Source organism: Corapipo altera, unplaced genomic scaffold, assembly GCF_003945725.1.
Source record: "Corapipo altera isolate COAL_440 unplaced genomic scaffold, ASM394572v1 23, whole genome shotgun sequence".
NCBI classification, from domain to species: Eukaryota; Metazoa; Chordata; class Aves; order Passeriformes; family Pipridae; genus Corapipo; species Corapipo altera.
The window spans coordinates 21,474,000-21,496,653 of NW_020884878.1; the positions used below are offsets into that span (position 1 = coordinate 21,474,000).

Genomic DNA, 22,654 nt, shown 5'->3' on the forward strand with positions numbered 1-22,654 from the left:
GTGCAGGGAACCCGTCAGGCATGGCTGTGTCCCTGTGCAGGGAACCCGTCAGGCATGGCTGTGTCCCTGTGCAGGGAACCTGTCAGGCATGGCTGTGTCCCTGGGCACGGCCACTGCCCCAGCAGGAGGGTCAAAGCCTATGTCAGTGGCTGCAACGCTGGCAGCCTTTAGGGCTGGTCACTTCTGTCAGGTGGTGGCAGCATAAATCCGTGGGAGAGACTTGACCAGTGGAAAAAGAGAAGTGGGAATTCTGCAGCTCATGTTCAAATCCAGAATCTGATGTCCTGCAGCTGGGTTAAAGACCAGACTTCCTTTTAAGAGATGAGAGCTTTTGTGAATACCTTTACGATGTGCAAATGTAAGGCTAGAGCTCAGTTTCTTGTGTGTGTGCACGTCTGTGTCTATGCCAGCTTGCCTTGATCAGAGTTGCTGAGTTTCTGTCTATACATACCTTACTGGTGCAAGTATGAACTGTATAGGTGGAAAAGAGGGGAGGCACTACAACACTTAGAAAGATTTATTTGGGTTTTTTACTAATATATTTTATTGCCTAACCTTAGAACCTTAGGTGTATAGTTATATTACTATGAAATTGCCTTGAATCTGAATGTCTTGTTTCCCTTCCTACATGGAAAGATGGTGTGTTACTCCATCTCCTTTAACTAGGAGATTGAACTGTTGTAATGTGCACATGTACACAGAGCAGTACAACTTTATGTGCAGGCAAAGCCTTAGAGGTAAAGACCACACAAGCTACTGAAGTGTAGCAGAAATTATTCCTGATGTTACAGGTAATTTTAGTAAGTTTTACCAATAAATACTCATTCACACAAAAACCTATGCAGAAATACATGTATTGTTACCTAGGCAAGGTCCTCTCTAAAGGTGTGGGTGAGCAAAAGATGTGTGGAGGGTGAGACTGCTTCCTTCCAAAATTAACATAGAAGATAAACTGGTCTCATCAAATTAGCCTTGATTTGGTGCTACTGCTGTGATAACAAACCATTGATCTCTCTTTATTCAGTGCAGTAATGTCTTAGCAGGCTCAGAAGCCTAGACAGCTTTGACAGTTCTGGGAGGACCCTTGAGGAGTATTTGGGGTACCTGCCAAGTGTGACAGTGCTTGTCTGAACCCTGCATTCCTCTCTGGCAGTGGAGAGAGACTTTCACTAAGCCAAAGGGGACAAAGGAAACCATTTCCCTGGTGTGGTGCTGCCTCTGCTGTGGGAGCATGCAAGGTCACAAGAGGTGTCCTGGGCGATGTCCCCAAGGCAGGACTGTGCTGCACAGCTGGGGCCTCCTGTCCCCATGGCACACCTGGGTCAAGGTGGTGGCTCATCACCTCTGCCTGCCAGAGTGCCCAGGGCTGCCCAGATGAAGTCCCAGGAAGTGTACGTACGAAGTGCTGCATACCATATGTGAGCTGATAAGTCTTATGGGCAGCGTTGCTCACTTGCCCTGGCCCCGCAGGCTAAAAGTAATGGGTAACAGTAAAAAAATGATGTTGGCCAATTCGGGCAACTCCAAAAACAGCAAAACACTGCTTGCCTGTGTTGTGGCTGTCTTTCGTGACCTTTCTTTGCACAACCAGAAGAGCATCAAAATGTGCAGAGTTCTTTAAATGTTGGAAAAAAAAAAGTGGTGTAATCCTCTGGGTGATTAGTAGCAGAACTGAGAAGGTCTTAAGTGCTGACAAAGAATGAAAGGCTGGAATATTTCAGGAACTATGAAATTATCTTTCTACTACACAGATGAGGATATTCCTCAGAGGATGTCTCTGCTGGTTACTGTGCCTTTATTGCCTGCTGAGAACCTGAACATACAGGGTCAGTCCTTACAGATTTTCTTAATGAGCCTGCACTTACTTATGAATTTGCCTTTCTGCGGGGGTGGCGTTTGTCATGGTGTCCCCCAGGGCTCATTACAGGGGATGCTTTCTCCATCTGCATCAATTGCTTGAGATGCTTTCTCATTAGTGCAACTTGGCCAGGTTTGGTTCTTGGGGGAGAGGAGGGGACTGAAAGCATTTTCTGGATGATGAAAGAGGGCTTCAAGAACACGCAAAAATAATCCTACAATTTAATTAAACAGTATTATTTTTTTAAGTGTGGGAAATAAGCGTGTGTGCCTCTGTGTGCAGCAGAAGGGAGAGAGAGCCCAGTAAGAACGAGAGACGAGAAGCGCCCTAAGTGCCTGTGCGCTCACTGCATATGTGGGTTTCCCCTCTTCCCTCCGCAGCCTGTCTCTGAAGTGCACTCTGGAGTAAAGTTTGCGTTTGATCGCCGATCGCCTCACGCTCCGCACGTAGCACTGTCGTTAAGCCATCATCTCGCTGGCCCCGAGCCAGGGCTCCGCGGCGCAGGGCCGGGCGGTCCCTCTAAACTGAAACAGCCTTTATTGATAGATCTATGCACTGCGCATGTTTACAGCTGCTAATTGGATACTTAATCTGAATATCCTTGACTGAACTAATTCACTGGCAATAGCCTTTTAAATTTCAGGTCCTGCCGTGATGGTATGCCTGCTCTTCACAGCACGCTAATCGCTTCTCAAGCGGCATTGTCGCTGTGTGCGTGCAAGCCACAACGACCCAGTAATGTCGCAGACCAAAATGTAGTTTTAGGTCAGAGGAGGATGTAAAATAAAAATCTTACCTGATTTTTGCCTTTGCATAAGATGAGAGGAGTACTGGAGAAAAGTGTTAATTGACAGGCATGCAGACGTGTAGATTAATTAAGCACACAAGAAAGGAGGTTAATACTTTTAATTATTAGAACAAAGATGTGCACCACAAGGACAATTGTGATCCTATGGCAATTTTCGGATTTGTTTCCTTAACTTTCAGTGTTCTGTTTTCTCCTTGCCATGCCCAGAGGCTGAATACAGAGAGTTTGGGTGATGGAAAGCAATCTTATTTTTCTTGGCTTTTTTAAAAAGCAGGCAATGTAGTCAGTATATACAGTGGCAGATGAATGCCTGGGACTCTTCTGCCCAGGAAATCACCAGTCAGACTCCTCTTCTTGGAAGCCTGGAGAACTTCTCCCTCAGTCAGTTTCTTTCAGAGTTTCCTGAATTGCCCCTTCACTTTAGGAACCAATAGGATTCTGGAGACAGCTCAACAGAACTCACTTCTGCCTCCAAAGCTTGGTTCACAAATGCTCCCTATTCTCTTGACAGTTGCAGATGGCCACCACTGACATGAGGCATGGCTATTCCATGCCTTCCCATTTCACAGTGGCACTGCTCTAGCAGCCAGCTTGAACTTGAAGGGCATCCAGATTTCTCTAAGCATGTGTTCTGTGAAGAAAAGAAATTAAAAAAATTGTCACAGGCTAAAGCAGTCTTCCACATTAATAGGACTCTTCAGGCCATGAAAAACTAAATTTTGTTGCCAATTATTAGGAAAGCTTCTTAAGCTCCATCACATATTCATTTAATAGAGAGCTCATTTTTATAGCAGCATCAATCTGTGATCTGGCATCCTTACAGACACATTCCATAAGTTTTGAAAGCTTATTAGGGGCTCCTTGAGCTACCACTATATAACATGCCAGTCATCAACAACTGTGTGGCATGGAGATAATCCATGAACAGAGCTTTCATGGGTAGTTCTTTCTGTCTACTCTTATTCTTAGAAGAAATTTAACAAGCAGGAACAGTTTTCCATCTTATGGTAATTAGAATGTTTTCAGGTAGTAATAGACTTTTGGTTGATAAGCAAAAATAAACCAGTGTTTTGTCATCTTTTTCCTGCAGATGAGAGAATAGTCCTTCCCAGACTCTTGGGCTGTTCCTCAAAAGCTGAGTTTTTATGTTCCTGGAAACAATAATCAAGCTACCATGGTTCATGCAAAAGACTAAATAAAATAATAAAGGAGAGACAAGGTTCCAGTTCTTGGAGGATCTGAATCTGATGATTAAGGTTGCATGTAAGCATAGAGAAACAAGTATCAGATGTCCTGGCTAAAATGCTATGCAATCCAAACAAGATTTTTGTACAGGTGCAAGTACTTGCCCAGCAGAGAGGTATTAAAAAACCAACCAACCATGTAAATAAACAAAAAAAACCCCTGATGGGCATCGTGAAAACAGCATTCTGCACCTGAGATGAGAAATTGTGAGAATGGATGTATTTTCACTTGTGTGATTGCATCTCTGGCCATAGAAATGTTCTTCTTCTTTCCTCTAAAGTGCTCAGGTTTGCTGACATAATACAAGAGCCAGGAGCAAAAATAACTATGATCATGTCAATCTCATCTAAGATGTAGCGCTCCAGAGATGAGTCACAGACTGGTAAAGGGTCCTATCAATCTTTCACATCTTGTTTGCCATGGCTCATCTGCCCCTTCATTAGACACTTGTAACCTGCATCCAAGGTGACTTTGTGTAGGACTACTTCTGCAAGCTAAGAAGGAAGTGTTCAGCAACGTGTTTTTGGAGCTGAGTTTGATCTGCTTTGTGTTTCAAGACAGAAAATAACTGCTTCACCAGGGTGTTTATTGTTATTTCTGTTGGCTTTTTTGCTTGTCAGATGTCTTCCACATGGCTTCCATTTAGGCCTCCATATGAACTTGAAAGTTGAAGTGAAAAGTTCTGTGTGTCTTGCCCTGCCGAATTCTAGCACTTTCCCCAGTATTTCTTAATTTCAAGATATAAGCTCCTTCTTCACAAAACTTTTCTTCTCTCTTGCCTCCACCTCTGAGCAAGAAGCTGATAAAAGAGGAGATGACAAGGTTTAGCTCTCTAACAGCTGTTTGATTGAAGACTGATAATCCAGTTATGGGTGAGGAAATGAGGGCCCAGTTTCTTATGCAATACTGCCGCTGAAGCCCATTTCATGTGTTGCATGATTGCAGCGAGCAGGGTTTCACCCCCTCTTGGAACTGGTGATTCCCTTTCCAACAGGTACAAAGCTAATGTTTCTGATTTGTTGGTGTTTTAGCATAATTTTCTTCCCTCTGTTTCTTCCCATCCCTACAGAGTATTAAATTAGACCAATTTTCCTAGTTCATGCCTCAGTATAGCAGTTGAGTGTTTTAACTTTCATAAATTCAAACAAACTAATATTTAATAATGTTCATGAATATTTTATACTTAACCATTATAAGCTACATGGCAGAAAACTCTTGGGTGCAATTGGGTGCAACAAGAAATTACTAAAGAAACATCCTGTTGTGCTTGTGTGTCAGACAAGCCTCAACTGAGAATCTCTTGTCTTTGATCATGAAATGTCAGACTACTCATGTTCTTTTAATGTAGAGCATGCTGGGTGCCTTTCACTTTCTGGAAGTACAGACTGTGCACGTCTATGAACTAGAATCAGGCTGAGCACAACATGCGCTTAGACCATCAAGTGAACCCTGGTGGTCCTCGTTTTCTAGAAGACTGGTCAAGTTATTTTTGTTTGCCCTCAAGTTCAGGTCTGAGAACCACATATTGGGCTGAAATTTTGGAATTGTGTAGCCAAATAGAAACATATTTGAAAGCTGTAGTGGCTATAGCCCTGTTAATTCTTATTAATACCTTGGCTTTTTAGGCAACCATCATAGTGATATTGTAGAGGAGTATTGCTTTGGGCGTATATAGCACCTTTCATCTAACAGACTTTACAAGTAATTTCTGAATTTAACTGTTGTACAAGCTATACACAGAAATTATCTACACTAGGGATCAAAAGTAGCAGCTGTTCAGTGATATACAGTACAAATCTGGTACAGAAAATGGAAAAGCATATTATGGAGTCTGTAGCTTAATCTGCAAAGGTGGTTGGTGTTGGCAGGATAGAGTTACACGGGTCAGGATTTTCTCTGCTGGCTGCAAAGGTCATACTAGTTCTGAGAGGGAAATACAGGATTAGTATGGGGTTACAATACCACCTATGCAATCTGCACTAGGAGTGCACTGAGGCCCTGGCTTAGTGCTAGGAGGTACAGAGAGCTTCTCCTTCTGACCTCGTGTGATCACGGCTTCTTATTAAGCAGTGTTACCATCTTCTAGCTGAGGTATTTTCTGAAATGTTTTGTTCCAAGTGTCAGGCTGCTCTAGCACTGCTTATTTTGTGAAACGTAGCAGAATCATGTCTCACAGCATGATCCTGGCCATCAGCTAAGAGAATTTGTTTTTCTTCTTGCTAGAAGCACTGGGAGGCAGGGAAAAATCCTCTCTATGGAACAGTTGTTTATTATCTGCCTCCAAACTTTGCTGGTGTCTTGCAGTTTGACTTGCAGATTTCTCTGGCTGACTTGAGTGTAATACTTAGAGTGATGAATAACATTTTTGCAAGCTTCTGTGCAATGTGGAATTTACTGATGATTCCTGGGTCCTTACTAAAGCTGGTAATTGCCACTTGTTTAACTTGTGGTTGATTTGCACCCTCTTGGGAAAACTAACATTCCTGAAAATGACAGTGCAGAAACTTAAGTCTTAATGATTTGCTTTTCATTTTCCAAGTTTTGTAGTCTCTAATTTATAACTGTTGAGTAGACTGCCAGAGCATTGGTCTTCATATGATGGTGTGTGTATGTGTGACTGGAAAGGCATGCATCTGTATATCAGAGTTTTTAACTGTTCAGTAAGACCAGCCTTTCTATTTTAACTTAGAAAAGGGTAGTGTTGCTGAAATTTTCTGAGTGCTTACAGTAGGAAATTAAGCCAACTAACAGTCATTGTAATGGATTGTATTGGGAAAAAAAAAGTTAGGTATATTCCTGCTCCTTACTGCCTGCTGTAGTTAGTTTAGGTTTGGAGTTGGTTAATGAAGGGAGGAGTTGTATCCAAAAATTTGGAGTGTGCTCTTCTGGACACAATAGCCAAAAGTTAAGGAAACATTTTTTACTCACATTCCATATGTGCACCTGGTAAATGGTTTGATTATTGTGATGGAGCATCTGGCTTTTATAGCTAGACTGTGCACTAAACTGGCAAATAACAGTGTTCACCAATTACCTAAATTAAGTCTGGGTCATGCATCTCATCTCCTGTTTCTTGTTTGCTTTGAATGAATCCAAAAGTAGTGCTAACAGCTGGAATCCCTGCTGAGGCCAGCTTGACCTGCTCTGGAGCTGCTCCAGCCAGTGCTCTGATAAAGCCTGATACCATTTCATCTAGGAGGACCAAAATGATTTCCCTTCATTGTTTAAGGTTTCATTCAAATATTCACTGTGCCAGGAAAGGATATTTCACTTCTGCTTTTCTCCTTTTGCTGCTGCTACTAAAAAACTTTTTTCTGTTTTCTTTTCTGAAAGTTAAGCTAGAGTGTGGCTAGTGCTTTAGAATTCTGTGGAAATTGTTCCACTTCATCTCCAGGGAATCAGTGTTGCAATTGCAAAAGGTGCACACTGTAAATAAATAAATAAATAATGCATCAACGTCTCAGAGACAAAGCACACGGTTCTGGTAAGAGAACATATTATGTGGGGGAGGCTGGGGAAAATGCTGGCCTTCTGCCCAGATTTCCATAGTAAGTAAAACACCTGAATCCCTTTAAGGATCTGGCCTGCAGTCTGTTGTTGTTCAGCAGCTTTTTGATTGTGGCATTAAAAAAGAGTAGTAATATTGAATTAATTTTTAGGCAGTTCAGTAATCTTGGAATAATGTCTACTCTCCAAAGAGAGACTTAAGGCCTTCATAATTTTGTGTCATACATCGACTTAAAAATGAGGTATTATCAGTCAACAAAGTTTTGTTCCCATCTTGTGTCATCCCTCTGGTATGGTTAGCAGAGCTCTGCCAAGCTCACACTGGTAGTGTAGCTGGTGCATCCCCTTTGGAAGCAGCTGTGCCTGTGGCAGAGATGAGCACCTAGTACCCCTGGCACAGCCCTCCTCCCTTCCTGTCTGTTGGAATCACTGCCCCTTCTCCTTTGCACCCTCAGCTCCCAGGATATGTTGGGTTTGCAGGGCAAGGTTTTGGTAGTTGGTGGTGCTACCAGGGTGACTTTTGTGAGAAGCTGCTAGAAGCCTTCCCCCATGTCCAACAGAGCCAATGCCAGCTGCCTACAAGGTGGACCTACTGCTGACCAAATAGAGAACTTGGAAATGAAGTTCATCCCAGGAAGAAGGGAGGGGTAAAGGGAAGGTGTTTTAAGGTTTGGTTTTATTTCTCATTTTCCTACTCTGATTTGACTGGCAATAAGTTAAACTAGTTTCCCCAGGTCAAGTCTGTTCTGCCTGTGACAGTAACTGATGGGTGATCTCTCCCTGTCCTTATCTTGACCATTACATTTTTCTCGCCCTGCTCAGTTGAAGAGGGGAATGATGGAGCAGCTTTGCTGGGCACCAAGGTTGTGTTTCCCAGTGTATGAGGATCCAGTTTGCAAAGGTTACTATTTCAATTGTTAAATCTAATTCAGCTCGCTGTGCATGGGATAGGTGAAGAGTGCACCTGCATGAGTTGCTGTGCTATCAGCTGGGATGGGGGGGAGGGATGCATGAGGTGGGTTATCCTCACCAGTGAGGGCACAGCTCCCTCAGACCATTTTTATGTTGCAGATACAGCTGACTTGCGGTTTCTGCCAGACTTCTGCTTCTAACAGACTTTTTTCCAACACTGGCTGTAGGCTGACCCTTACTGCTGTTATCAGGCTGATAGTGAAATGCAGATGCAGCTGTGAAGCCATATATAATGGCAGAATGACAACAGAGCAGACAGGGTCTACAGCAAAACATCTAGCCAACTGCCAGGTGTGATGGAAGAGAGCTTATTACTTGAAATTAAAGGTGTTTGCTCTTGTTTAGCATAATCTCCTGCCTCTGTAGGCCACCAGTCTCTAGGCATCTGTGGCTTGAGGTGTCAAGGTGAAGAACAGGTCCTGGTGATTTACTTCTGCCTGCAGGTACTGTTCTGGTGCTTGTGGGGAGGAAGGAAAGTTAATTCATACATGCTGACTCCTGTGGATAGATTTTGTTCTTGGTAGCAGGGGGTTCAAGGGATCCTCTGTGCTGGCTGGCAATAGCTTCTGTGCTGGTGTTTGTTGGCATGGTAAAATTACCTTGATGATTAAAGCAGCATGTGCTATACTCTAGCTGGTCATGTGCCCCATGAGAACAGCATGGCTTTAGCATGTGCTTGGAAAACAAGACTTCTGGGGTTCCTAGATAAAAATTTCAACTGGTCTTAGTAAAGCCTGTACTGTCAATCTCCAACGCTATCAAGTGTGCATTGGAGCAGGTCATACAAATGGTACACAGTCATATCCTTGTCCTGGGGGACAGGCATGGACAATACTCTTGCATCTGAAGGTAGGATGTTATGGTCTGAATGGATGGAAAACTAGATGGGCAAAAAACTGGTTGGATGGTTGGATTTGGAGGGTTGTGGTCAATCAGTCATATTATACCTGGAGGCTGGTAACAAATGGAGCACCACAGGGATCTATCATGGGACCTATCCTCTTAACCACTCTTCTAACCTGAAACAGATGGTAGAGTGCCCTCTCTTCAAGTGTGCAGAAGACCCCAAACTGAGGGGGCCACTTGATGGCCTCGAGGGCAAGACTGCAACCAAAGGGTCCCAGATGGACTCAGGGAACAGGCCAACAGGAACCTTATGGAAATAAATATGGGCAAACACAAGTCCTGCTCCTGGGAAGGAAGAGTGCCTTGCAGCAGGCTGGGGGCTGCCAGCAGCTCTGATCAGCTCTGCTTCCCCCCTGGGGAGCCTGGGAACACTCAGGTGGTCTTGGTGGAAAGTGAACTGAACATGAGCCTGCAGCGTGCTTCCTGCACAAGAGGCTCCAGGGCACTTTTTACAGAAGCACAGCACATAGATTGAGGGGAGTGATTATTACCCTCTCATCTCTGGAGAAACCACATCTGGGTACTGTGTGCAGCTTTGCAACCAAACTTAGTTCATCATCTCCCATCACTCTTGCTGCTACTACTGGCAGGCAATGAAAGGAAATGTCAGAGGACTGGGAACAAGACTTCTATTGCAACAACTTTAGTGGTGATTGGTATCACTACCAAGTAGCCCCAATAGTGAAGAATTGACTCTGAGACAAAGATCTATACCTTACCAACAGTCTCACCTGCTCTTCCCTGCATTCTGCTTAGGCTGCTAATGATGTCAATATCTTTGCTGTAAAAAGCCTTATAAGACATGTCGACTGTCATGTGGTTTGGTGTAATTCATGTTAGGCTTATCTCATCATTCAACGTGAAATTTAAACCATGAATTAAGCGATTGTATCAGCAAGTCTGAAGATGATCAAAGAGAGAAGTATGCTCTGAAAGCTGTTTGGTTAGTTCTGTGGCTCAGTCCATGAAAGCAAACATGCCCTGCCCTGTACAAACACAGCACAAAGGAGTTGCAGTTTTTTGCAGACTTTGCTCTGTGGACTTTTACCCACACTTCCTGGGAACCCTTACTTTTTGTTGGACTTAGGGGTCTATGACAGTGACTGGAAGATATGACAAGAGGAGGATGACGGTAGTAAGGCATGACGTGCTCGGATTGCTTTCTACTTTCATTATGACTGGCAAATCAATTTTGCAATGACTGCTTATCTTTAGAAACCTAAGCAAACTTCAGCTGAAACTCCTTCAAAGTCACGTAGCTTGTAGATGACATACTTGTGCTTTAGTTTAATTCAATTTTTTTCTACCTTAGTGTATATATTGTGAGTTATGAAGGGTATTTATTTTCCAGTTTGGAATTTCATTCTGGCTAACCTGCCCTGTAAAAGAAGTTTGTGCAAATATACCTTCTGGTGGTGCCTGCTGCAGGTTTTGGATTGATAAGCTGAAAAATACTGAACCAAACTGGTGATGGGAGGATGCTTAGAAAATTAAAACTGAAGTTAGGCATCTTGTAGCATTAATTATTTTACAATCTTTATCTTGCAGGCTATGGTTGCTTGCTATCCTGGAAATGGAACTGGTTATGTTCGTCATGTGGACAATCCAAATGGTGATGGGCGCTGCATCACCTGTATTTATTACCTGAATAAGAATTGGGACTCCAAGGTGAGTAAGCCACAGGTTTGAGGCAGAACATGAAAGAAAAACTACTTCAGAAACAGAGCTTTGGAGCTGTCGGTTTGTTTCTGTGAACTCTGAGCTTCTGAACAGCTGGTCTGTTCTTCATCTCTCCATTTTTTTTTCTTGGTGTTTATGGCAACCCTTTGGAAGTAAAAAGCTGAACCGTTTCCTTACCATTCTCTCTCCCATCATACACACATACTGTTTTGTTGCTATAAAATAAAGCTTCTAAGCACTGGGCTGTGTGCTCTTAACACTTTGTTTAGAGGAAACAGCACTAGAAAGAAAAACAATCCACTAAAGAATAAGTGGATTCTGGGAGCAGAGTAAAATGACAGTCCAAATTTGTGCCTCTATCATTCTTGATACTTCAGGCTAACCTGTGGAAGATGTTCAGACAGTTCCCTTTGTGGTTTTCTTTAGGAAGCAGTGGGGCTTAGTAAGAGGAATAAACACATGATTTGGTTCATGCTCTCCAGCTTTGATTCTACCAGTGGGTCTCTTGACAGCACAGAGCTCTAGTTTCTGCCTATATTACTAAGACAGTTAAGTCAGCCTTGAATGTACCATACCTTTAAGTTAGAAACAAAAGAAGGGTTTGTAAAACTGCAGGATGTCTCTTTACAATTCTGTTGTCATAACACAGCACAAACCATTCACGTGACTGATCTATTGAAAATTGTCCAGTGTTTTTTGCTTCTCTAACCCGTTTTCAGGCCAAGATGCTCTTTAAGTACATGTAAATACTATGAACCCCCATAAGGGAGTTCAGGTATAGAGATGATGCCATTGAAAAATGCGCTGTTGCAGAAAAACACATCCCTTTACAGAGAGTATGACAGTAAACATCTCAATGTAATAAAATGAAGGAGGAGATGTGGGAAGAAATGCAAATATCCAATTTATTTTGTGCACTGCACTCTTATTCAGATAGTGAGGAAGCACCTGAGTGGGCACTAAGAAAAGCTAACTGAAATCCAGGACACTGATGGAGTTCATTAGGTAGGTGTGACAGTAATTTTATGTAAGTGTATGCTGGAGGAGATGCAATATAACAGTATAACCGTACTGGGCTTTGAAAGCAACTGTGGCTTTAAACCTGACCTAGTAGTTTCTCACTGAGATCTGCATGCTGCATAGAGGTACTACGTCGGGTCAGTGCTGGGTTGACAGCATCTTTGCTGTACTCTGGTGCATCATAAAAACCTCCAAAGAACCCTCTAACAGCAGCAGGGATGAGGCAGGGTTCATCTTCATCTTTTGAAGTTTCTACAGTGCGTGCAGATTATCAGACCTTTTCCCTAAATATTGTGGCACACGGAAAGGCAGAAATTATATGGGAGAGAAACGAGGCTACGTCTGCGTAGGGACAATGATGACTGGGAGCTATAATGTATTAAGGGGAAGCTTTACAAATCTAACAATAGAACAGACTTCACCCTTCCCAGGGCATAAAAGTTAATTCATATATTATCAGACGCAGGCACTGAAATACTATAAGCAGTGTCTACCAATTGCTGGGAGGAGAGTCTGAATTCAGGCTGGTCAGGTGGAGCAGCTCTGTGGTATTCACTGGTTCTAGAGATGTGACTGGGAGCTCAGAAGTTTCCCAGTGTTTGCTACAGGGCTAGTGCTATCTTTATCTTGGTTCCATTTACTTTAGATAGAAGGTTATGCTGAAGCATTACAAGCTGTTTGGGAAAATTAAGGTGGCCAGGAGATTCAGTAAGGTTTTCCAGTGTTGTCACATAGCTGTCTTGGTTATCATTACATGTTTATTCCTCATTTGTTAGGTGCTGAGGAGGGAGAAATAAGTTATGGCTCACATGAATGTGTGGATGTTTATATATGTAAAAAGCAATCTTTCCTTTTCTTTCAGCTGCATGGTGGAATTCTTCGAATATTCCCAGAAGGAAAGTCCTATGTAGCAGATGTTGAGCCGATTTTTGATCGATTACTTTTTTTTTGGTCAGATAGAAGGAACCCACATGAAGTCCAGCCTTCTTATGCAACCAGGTAAGTAGCATATTTGGTATTGGTATTTGGCTAGGAAAAACGCCAAAGCATCTCTTCTACCGATATTTGTATCTAACATTATGGCCATCATGTTTAAATACACATGTGCATAAAAAATAGGGTTTGAGTGAATTTTCTGGTTTTGAGTCACTAGGAATTCTCTCATTAAATAAGGAACAGCAAACTTGAATGGTGAGTTTCCTTGTGTGATGGAAAAAAAGGCCTTTAACCATTGACAGGAGAAATCTTCGAAGCAGGCATAGCTATTTAGCTGGGAAGTTCTGGGTTATTCTTTTGCCCTTGTAATACTATCGGGATTGTTGGGACTACCATCTGTCAGCAGGCTATGAAAAGCTGATGTGATGCAGGGCAACCCCCAAGCTGCCTACAGGCGTCCCAGAGCAGAAAAACATGCAAAGGCCTGAAAGCTACTTTTGCCCTCTGTTACCAGGGGGTGTGCTCTCTGTTGTGCCCCCAAGCAGAAATTCTCACCTATATTTCTATTTGACTTGATAAAATACATGCTAAAATGCTGTCTGTATTTTTCTATAAAGATGAGCCATTTTCATTCTATTTTTTTCATCTACTAATCCAGTTTTGTTTTTTGCTTTCTCCATGGGCATAAAACTCCAGAGTTCTATTTTAATAGCAAAAGTTGAAACAAACACAGGGTTTCTTTCTTTTATAGATATGCCATGACTGTGTGGTATTTTGATGCTGAAGAAAGAGCAGAAGCCAAAAAAAAGTTCAGGAGCTTAACTGGTATGATTTTTTTTTAATAAATGTTCACCAGAAAGAATTTAATGCATTTTGATATTTCCAAAGTCAGAGACAGACCAGGAATGATTCTGTAGCTAGAGGGGTATGTAATGCATTTTCAGAAAGCTTTTTCACCTCTAATCACTAGTGAGTTATTTTATGCAAAGTGGAGAAGCTGTAGCAGAAGAAGATTTAGGCCTGGCCCTAGTATCTGTGATGAACGTGAGGGGTAAAATAGGAGAGACAGTTTCTGATTTCTCTCCCCAAAAATGACTGAGATTTTTTTCCAACCCAAGGTTCTACTCATAGAGTCAGATCATCTTTTGTTATTTAGGAGGTATATTTCTAAGTGGAAAAAATTTATAGTGACCTTGGAATGTATAGATTATGAGCTGGAAAGAAACTAAGTTTAGAAATACATGTAAGTGCATCTTTTGGCAGGCAGTACTGGAGTAGCTGTGATCATGGTGCACTTCAAGAGCTACCTAGTAGCTTCAAGTCAGCCCACAGACACTTTGGCAGAAGCCCACAAAGAGGTGACCCCAGCTTTCTAATGGCAGCCACACTACCTGCTACTGTAGTAATGGCATATGAGTCATGGACTGAGTTGCCCAGATGTGTCCCAGCACCCTACCTGGGACCATGATCAAAGGTTTGCTGTTTGGAGCGGTGTAAGATTTGGTCTTCAGGGGCTGCCTCAGGCAGTTCCTCAAAATACAGTGTGGAGAGCACTTGTCTTTTTGAAAACATGTGCAGCTGGGTTCAGCAAAGTTGTAATTAGTTGAATGATTTTCAGAACAGACTGTTGTCATCTCTGTACTCATATGCAAAGCAAATGCTGGCTTCACCCTTAAAGGGGATCATGAGCCAAGAAGTGGTGGGACGAAGTATCACTAATCTGGAGTCTGAAAGTTTACTGGGCTTCTTAAATACTGTATGGGTCATCTTCAGTTTCAGTGGGACAAAGGTACAAAATCTTGGTGTGACTGTTTCATTAACATGCTGTGGTATCATACAGCATTTCAGGCCACATGGTGGATTCATATCACAATTCTGAAATGGAAAGTATTGTCCATTGAAAACAAACCAACTTGTTTGAGTTTTCAGATGAGTACTGTCAGAACCCCCTGGTTTAACTGCTTCTCACTTTTTCTCTTTTTTTTGATGTAGACGCAAGGAAGAGAGAAACACCTCTTAATGAAGACTAATCAACTGTTTCTGAACTCTTTGTGAGGAAATAAGATCCCAAAGATGACTTCCATTTCCAGCAAACAATGGCAAATCATTATTATGCACAAGAACGTACTGGTTGTGTCTAGCATGTGCATCTTATACTGATGGTACTTAAGGCAGCCTCCTGTCACGCTGCATCTGGGAGAAGGAACACTTGTTTTCTCTTTGCCTTTTGCTGGAAAAAGTAACCAGGGTTAAAAAAAAAAAAGAGTATCACTAAGCCTAGTAGTAGTGGCTCAGCCAACTGGCTTTTGATCACTCTCGTAACAAGGATAATGATCATTGGAACTAGTGGTAAAAACCTGAGTCTTATTTGCACTTTATGTTGAAGAAAAAGTCTAGCTCAATGGGAAGGAGCTTTGTAAGTTTAAAATCTGTGGCAGACTGCTAATAGGCACGGAGATATATTGGACATGTGAAACTAAATTGGATATTTCACAGATTTGTAGAGTGTCATCTCATGGTCTGTCCCAAGTGGACCTGTTGATGTACTGTTCATCACTTCACAGAACATTGGTTCAGCTCTTTGATAGCATGACTTTCCAAACAGATTTTTGTCTACACAATCATTGCATTTCCTGGATTTTGTTTGCTTTTCAAGAAGCAAGTTCTAGCTAGTTGCACTAGTTGCACTGCCCTTTCTGTCTCAGGACTGAGGGGTTAGTAGTTATGTATCTGTTCAAAACTTTGTAAAACCATTTCCTTTCTGTTCTGAGCAGGATGGGTTCTACATTTTCTATTTTCACAGTTGGGTACAGCAGCTGTTTTCTCCCTAAAGTCTGGTAAACTTGGAAGGCTTATGGCACATAATACTTTGTCACTAAAGGCCAGTGATATGTAGAGTTTAGGGTTTGCTTTGTGACTTCTCCATCTGTGATGTACTGTATGACACAGATATGAATCTGAAAGGAAAAGAGATATCTGGCAGTCTGACAAATATGTGATAAATAATAGGGAACTTAGACTTGATTTTTATGTTGATTATTCTTAGTTAACACACTTGTTTAATTTTGCATGCATGTGTAATTTGAATGAAACAGCAATTCCATTTCAGTTGGTCTGTTATTCCAGGTAACTACTACTGTTGTGCCCAAGCTGTGGGATCAGTTATTCAATGACAAAGCACACATTTTTTTTCTCCACTATTTTTTTAAACAAGAGACTCAATGAGTAACTGGTCAGCTATCTCCAATCTGTCTAAGCTTCTACAACCAGCACTTTCTGTGCAGTTCAGAATAGCTCTTAATGAAGCTGGGAGCTGGTGGTGGGTGTATTTATCACTCACACTAACTGTTCTCAACCTAATATACTCACTTGCATTCATTTTTATCTCATGTTGTCAGTGTGTATGTCACACCCTATTAAATGTTCCAAATAGATGCCCCCTTTGGTGTCCCATATTTTCCCGTGCCACCTGCCCACAGTGGTGAGGGTGGTCTATCTGGACCACTGGCCCCTGCACTGGTTCACCACACTGTGCCAGGTGTCATGCTAGTGATGGGTCTGCAGGCCAGCTCTGTTGCACTTGAGCTAGGGAATGGAAAAGTAATGTGCAATGGCAACTATTAAATGTCAGCGGCAGAAGGGTAACAGCTGCATAAGACAGAAAAAAAATAACTTTCATAACTTAAAAAATTATAATATAAAAGGAGTATTTTTTAAAGCAGTTTTATGTCTTAAAAAAGAAAATAAACTGGGCATTCTTCAGCCTGTCCTTGAATGCTGAATGTAAATACAGTAGTGCTAAGAAACCCCTCATTCTCTCTGGCTTCTCCCAGAGATCCAGCTATGGTCTTATAGGCCTGACCACTGTGCACCTTAAGAGAGGAGTGTGAGGGAACATGTGTGACAAATATTCTTACAACTCAAGACCAGAAAACAACAAATAATCTGATAAATGTCCTTTAATGTTATGAAAAACATTATTCCTCTATAGTTGCTTCTAAGTAACACACCATAAATTTGAAGGAAACTTTATGATAACTTAATTCTCATTCTGCAATGCCCATGTGGGAGTAGAAAGTTAGGGCTCTTCCTTGAGAGTGAGAGGTAATGCTTTGAAACATGTGAGGTGTTGAAAAAGGGGCCCCTTATTTAGAAAAGGTGGTGGAACACCACCTGTTGTATTACTATGCAAAGTTGATAATGTTATGTAAATTTTAAACTCCTACATGATTGTAAAAGGAGTAAAACTAGCTAAAACAGAGCAGAGCAAGTATTGCTTTGCCTCTAGTAACTGTAACTTTAAAAATGCACTAATAAGAGATGTTAGTACACATCTTACTGGAGCCTGGAACAGTGAAAAACCAACGTGATGGGAGGGGAAAGGCTTTTGTTTAAAGTCTGAAAAAGGAAAGTACTTTAGTTACCACTGTTGTTACCACCTGGTTTCTGCAGCGGTCAGCAACACATGGGTGGTGGATGGAGCATGGAGCCGTATGATTGCATTTATTGTAAATAAAGTACATGTTTTCATTTTTAGCCAATATCTTCCTCATCTAGATAGAAGACAGAATGATTATTCTGTGTCAGAGAGCCCTGTCTTTATTAACACACATAATCAAGTGCAAAAAAGTTGAGGGAACAGGATTTTGAAACCATTTTCTCAGTCCTCTGTTTCAGACTTTTACCCTGTTTCCAGAAGAGTGGGATTATCTCCTTGAAGATACTGTAGTTTAATTAGGGGTGGGATGTATGGGGTGTTGCTCATGTAGGAATACCCAGGCGTGATGTTTTCTACATAGATTTCTCTTACCTGTCTCTGGAATTATTGCAAACTGCTCTGTAAGAATGCAATTGACTAAAGAACTGTGGGGGAAGCAGGCTGCTACAGTGGGGAGAGCATTTCAACGAGGCTCTTTCCTTGGGTATTGTCTTCATGGTAAGCTGTTTGAATCATATATGGCTAAACAGCACTTGTTAGCCAGTTGGGAAAGTGTTTTCTCTAAGGCATTAAGTTTAATCCTCTGAAAGTTCTGGGCTTTTTTTTTCTTAACCTTTAGAAAATGTGCCTTCATCGTTTGTATCTGTGAAGATGTTTCATGCCACATGTGCGCGTCATACAAGTTTTTCATGGCTCTTAAGAAATACCGTTGCCTTTTCAAATGCAGTTGCATGGGAAAAATGTGCACAGCCACCAAACCAAAATTTTCGACAGGTGGTTTTTGTTGTGCAGGGAGGAAAAAGGCCAGGAAACAGTGCTGAAAATCAAGAGATTATTCCTAAACCTGCAGCCACTGGCCTTTTGAGCAAAGTAGCCTCTAATAAATCTTTTTATCCAGATTACTTCTGACTCTATGAGGAATGACCTCTACAAAGTAGTGTCTAAAAAGATCCACTCTTTTTTCCTTCTGTCTTTAAACAGTTTTAGTCCTTTCCAGTTGTGTTTTTTAAAATGTTGGAATATAATATATGTATTTGTTGTTGCAAAATAACTGGCTCTAACACCACTTGCATCTAGAAGAAAATATCTATTTGCAGGCAAATGACTACTTCTACTTTGTGATGTACTCCCAGCAGATATCTGAGAGTGAGTTATAACTACATCTTCTCTTGTCAGGTTGTATGCTGGTCAACAATGCTGGCACTTTGCATTGGATTCATATAGAAACTCCTAGTAGTATTTTACCATACATCACATTTTGTGTTCCTGTTACTATTAAAAAAAAACTGTAGCAGGAGTCAATAAACACTGGGTCATGTTAAACATTGTCCTGTGCAAATCTCTTCAGTCTTGTGTCTTACTATGGCCAGGGATGTGAGGGATAGGTGCAGTGCCATGCTGCTGGATGTAGGGTAGTGGCACTGCACAGAGGTGACACTGAAGTCCATATCCACCACTGTCTTCTGCTGTTGGGGAGACCTTTTTTTGTTGTCCTCAGTTTGGTACATTTCATTGGTCACATCCTGCTATTTGAAAGTTATTTACCTTGCTAGTGGCCCTCTTCTTGAAATGCCTATTTGTTTTCACACTCCTGTTGAACCAGATAACATTCTCACGATTCAATTGTTGTTTGATAAGTTTTGTTTTTAACAGTGTTCACATCCTCCCCCTGCTACTTTTCCACCCTGACTCCCACAGTTTTCTCCTATGGCTGTGTGGGAGACTTCTCACTCCCACTAACGCTGCAGTTGAATGAAAACCAGGGCATTTTTACCCGTTTAGTAGAGCTGTGAACTTTCTGATTCCTTTGCAGTATTGTGAATAGTGAGAATTTCCCTTTTCCTATTTAAAACATGCGTTCTATCATTCAGGGCTTGGATTTTACTTTTTTTTTTTTTTTTTTTTTTTAAAAGGGAAGAGATCTCTAAATAATTTGCCATTTATTTAATCATTTCTTTTACACTGAGGAGTGCTTAGAGCATGTGGAGAAGACTTAAGGAAAGCAAAGGCTTTTCTCTTCTGATCATGCTGCTCACAGACTAACGGTTCTTAGGGACAGTTTGAGAAGAAGCTGGCTGTTGGCCATCCAACTGCCAAGAACTTCTCTCTGAACTCTGACTAAACTTTCCCTAAGCAAATATGTTTGCAGTAATTGTTATCTTACAGCTATTTAGGGGTCTCTTTCCTCCCCCACCTACTCAAAGGGATATGGCTAAATATATTTGCACTGACAATTCCCATGACTCTTGAGAATGCATCTGATATCAGAGGTTGCACTGAGAATTGCAAAGTAGCATGACAGTGGAAGAGAGGTTAGTAAAAATCAATTCCCCTTTCCCACATAATGTCTCTCAGAGAGTTGGTAAAACTCCTATCCTCTTCTGCAAAGCATAGATAGAATTTTTAGTCTGTCTTGTGAAAAGTAGGGATAATTTCATCTGCATGTGTGCTTATTTTAAACAAAGTTAGAGATGCTGCACTGAGTCAACTGCAGTCAACAGCAATTCCTATGTTGTAGCAAATGCAGTCAGTGCCAGCATGCCCAGTGCTCCTGTGCAGGACACCCACAGTGGAAGTCTTCCTGCCAGAGAGGAGGCAGTTTGTGATCCCTGATCTTAGCCAACACACTGGACACTGATTTGACAGGAGGGCAGTCGGAGTGTAACTGGGTCTTAAAAGCCTGCTGTATGGGGGGCTGGTGAGAAGCATGGAAAGAAATACCCCGTAGTCTAAACGGTGGAGCTCTGAAGATCACATGCAGCTGTTATTAGTTCCTTTAATTTTGACACTTTCTCAGCTCATACCTGCTGACTCTCTTGTGCTAAAACACCTCAGAGCAGCAAAATCAGAATGAAGGTTTAAACTTGTGCACTTGGGGAAAAGAGCTCTCCAAAGAGTAGAGCCAGTGCCTTTAAACTAGGGTTTCTGTGCCAGAATGTATCCCTTTTTTCCCAGCTGTGGCAGTCTGGTTAATAAAAAATGCTGTCTCCCCTTGCAAGCCTTGTTTCTCTGATACAACTGTTAAAATTTAGTAACTTCCAAAACTGTGAACCTAAAGTATTTTCCTGGTCCCTGATGGCCTCTGACCTATGAAGCATTGCTGCTGCATGATGTTTTGAACACCATAATGCTGTATGCAGACAATTTCTTACTGAAAAACCATTATCCAGTATAGCAAAACAGTGGCAGAAGGGTAGGCACTACTTAAAAGAGGTCCTCTTTGCCCTGTACAGCTGCTGGTGGTGCGGTGGCAAGCAAGTTTTGTTGTGCTTTTCTAATAACAGTAATAGGTGAGAGCAGACCTGGGCTGGCAGAAGTGGCCACAGGGCAGTGGTGTGAGCTAAGAGCGGGACAAGGTTGCCCAGCACTTTGGGAACAGTGGCCTTTGGCACTGAGCTGCCCTCTGCCAATGTGAGTTGCAACCGGATACATCATCCTGCCAATGTGGATGAGCCCAGGAATCTGATATAGAAAGCTGAGAATGGGAACCCAAGTATTTATATATTTAGAGGTTACAGCATGGAGCTGTGACCACCCTCTGCAGGCTTTGCCTTTGCTCCTTGGCAGAGGGGATTGAAGTCACAGCTCCCATCAGAGGGAGCAAAGCCATCCTCCACTCAGGCTTCTCTTTCACACCAGAGCATTACATAGATAGGCAAGGGAGTTATTTGAGGAATGAGCCAGCAGCACAACAGTAAAAACCTTCCCGTCTTCTGTAAAGCTCACCAGCACTAGTGATGCTATCACAACCCCATATAGATGGATCCAGGAGGTATCTGTGCTTACAGCCAAACAAGGCACTTGGGCCTTCTCCTGGGAGACAGGAGATGTGTGAATGACTGTCCTGTGCTGAAGGGGAGAGAGATCCTGCTCCTCAGGGCTCCACCTGCAAGTGTTGTCATGGAAGGGGAAATGGCTCTTGCCAGTTCCCACATGTACCACCACTCTAAATTATGGTTTTTATTTTTTTTTTTTTCTCTTTTCACTCTTTCCATGCACTGGAGGGATTTGAAACTAAGTGCTCACAAGATGCAGGTGTTACAGTGCTGGGTGCTACAGTGCCCACAGGTCACATCCTCAGTTCCCAGAGCAGTTCCCTTCCTAATATCCACACCTAAGAGACGGGCAGTTTTGACTGCCATATCAGCCAGCAGCCTAGGCATGTAAACACCTCAGCCAGGCCACCACTAATATTGAAGATGGGGAAAAATGCCCCCTTTTTGCACAATTCCTGGTCAATTTGCAGTTCTTGGACAGATGCTGTGGGAAGTGGGAAGACAGAAGTATCCGAGGTGGCAGGCAGGTGTGTGTGTCTGCATGTGTTAGTGTATGTTTGTTTCCCAGTGCAGCTGGGCTGGAGGAAAGCCTGATTTCCAGGAGGAATTAATTTGAGATAACTGAAAGTCACTCTTCTGTTACCAACCAAGGTTGCTAATATAAGCTAGTTCTTTTTCCTGAAAGGACTGTAGAATGAAACCACATAACACATCTTTGAAAGTGGAATAATTTAGACAGCAGTAATTTTACTATTGAGCCCTTGTTAGCCCCACTCAGCTAACCTCCCAGGCTCTTTCACTAGCTACTGTTACTGGAGAAAAGATAAGTTGCATTTTCCAGTGTACAGAGGGGACTCATTCCCTTTGCCAAGACTGACATAGGAAAGAATCTATACTTCAAATATTTACTGTTCCTGAAAGGGGCATCTTTGAAGGTTTTTTTTTGTTTGTTTGTTTGTTTGTTTTTTTTTTAATAATTTTTTTTCTTAAGTAAACTGAAGGAGAGGAGTTAGAAAAACAGAAGTGTAGCATCTGCTTTTGATATAACTAAAACTTACTAGCATTGTGCTCACAAGGGAGCAGGCTTAGGATGGACTGCAGCACTGTAGTAAATCACAGCAGTTCCCAGTTCTCCTGCCGGTCTCCTGCCAGCTGTTTTGCAACATGGCATTACTGCATGTCAGTCAGGAGCATGCCAAGAGGGAAATATGATTGGTGCTATCACTGATGCAACAGTTGCCAGCTCTGGATTTGTTTAAATCAGCTGCATCTCCTATCAAATGCCTCCATGGGGCAAAACTCAGCTGTGGGCTGTTTTGCAGAGGCTGCCTGTGATGGACCTGATAGCTCCAAAAAATACATCTCCAAAGTTGTATTCCCAGACAGTTTAATGCTCTTACCTGGGACTCAAGGCCTTTGCCCACCAACCTTCAGCAGCCACCCCCTCACCACAAGCTTCTAAGCTGTTGGGGATGAGCCCTTGTACATCATATAGTGGTGGCAAATGG

General features: G+C 42.2%; 1 protein-coding gene across 1 annotated transcript in view; it reads left to right on the forward strand.

Moving 5' to 3' along the window:
* Positions 1 to 18,693, forward strand: part of EGLN3 (egl-9 family hypoxia inducible factor 3) — a 30,220-nt gene extending 11,527 nt beyond the window's left edge. The window contains exons 2-5 of the mRNA XM_027638041.1: positions 10,845 to 10,964; positions 12,859 to 12,995; positions 13,684 to 13,757; positions 14,925 to 18,693. Coding sequence (XP_027493842.1) covers positions 10,845 to 10,964; positions 12,859 to 12,995; positions 13,684 to 13,757; positions 14,925 to 14,962 — 369 coding nt within the window. The 3' untranslated portion in view covers positions 14,963 to 18,693. The remainder of the gene's footprint in view (positions 1 to 10,844; positions 10,965 to 12,858; positions 12,996 to 13,683; positions 13,758 to 14,924) is intronic.
* Positions 18,694 to 22,654: the final 3,961 nt, after the last annotated feature.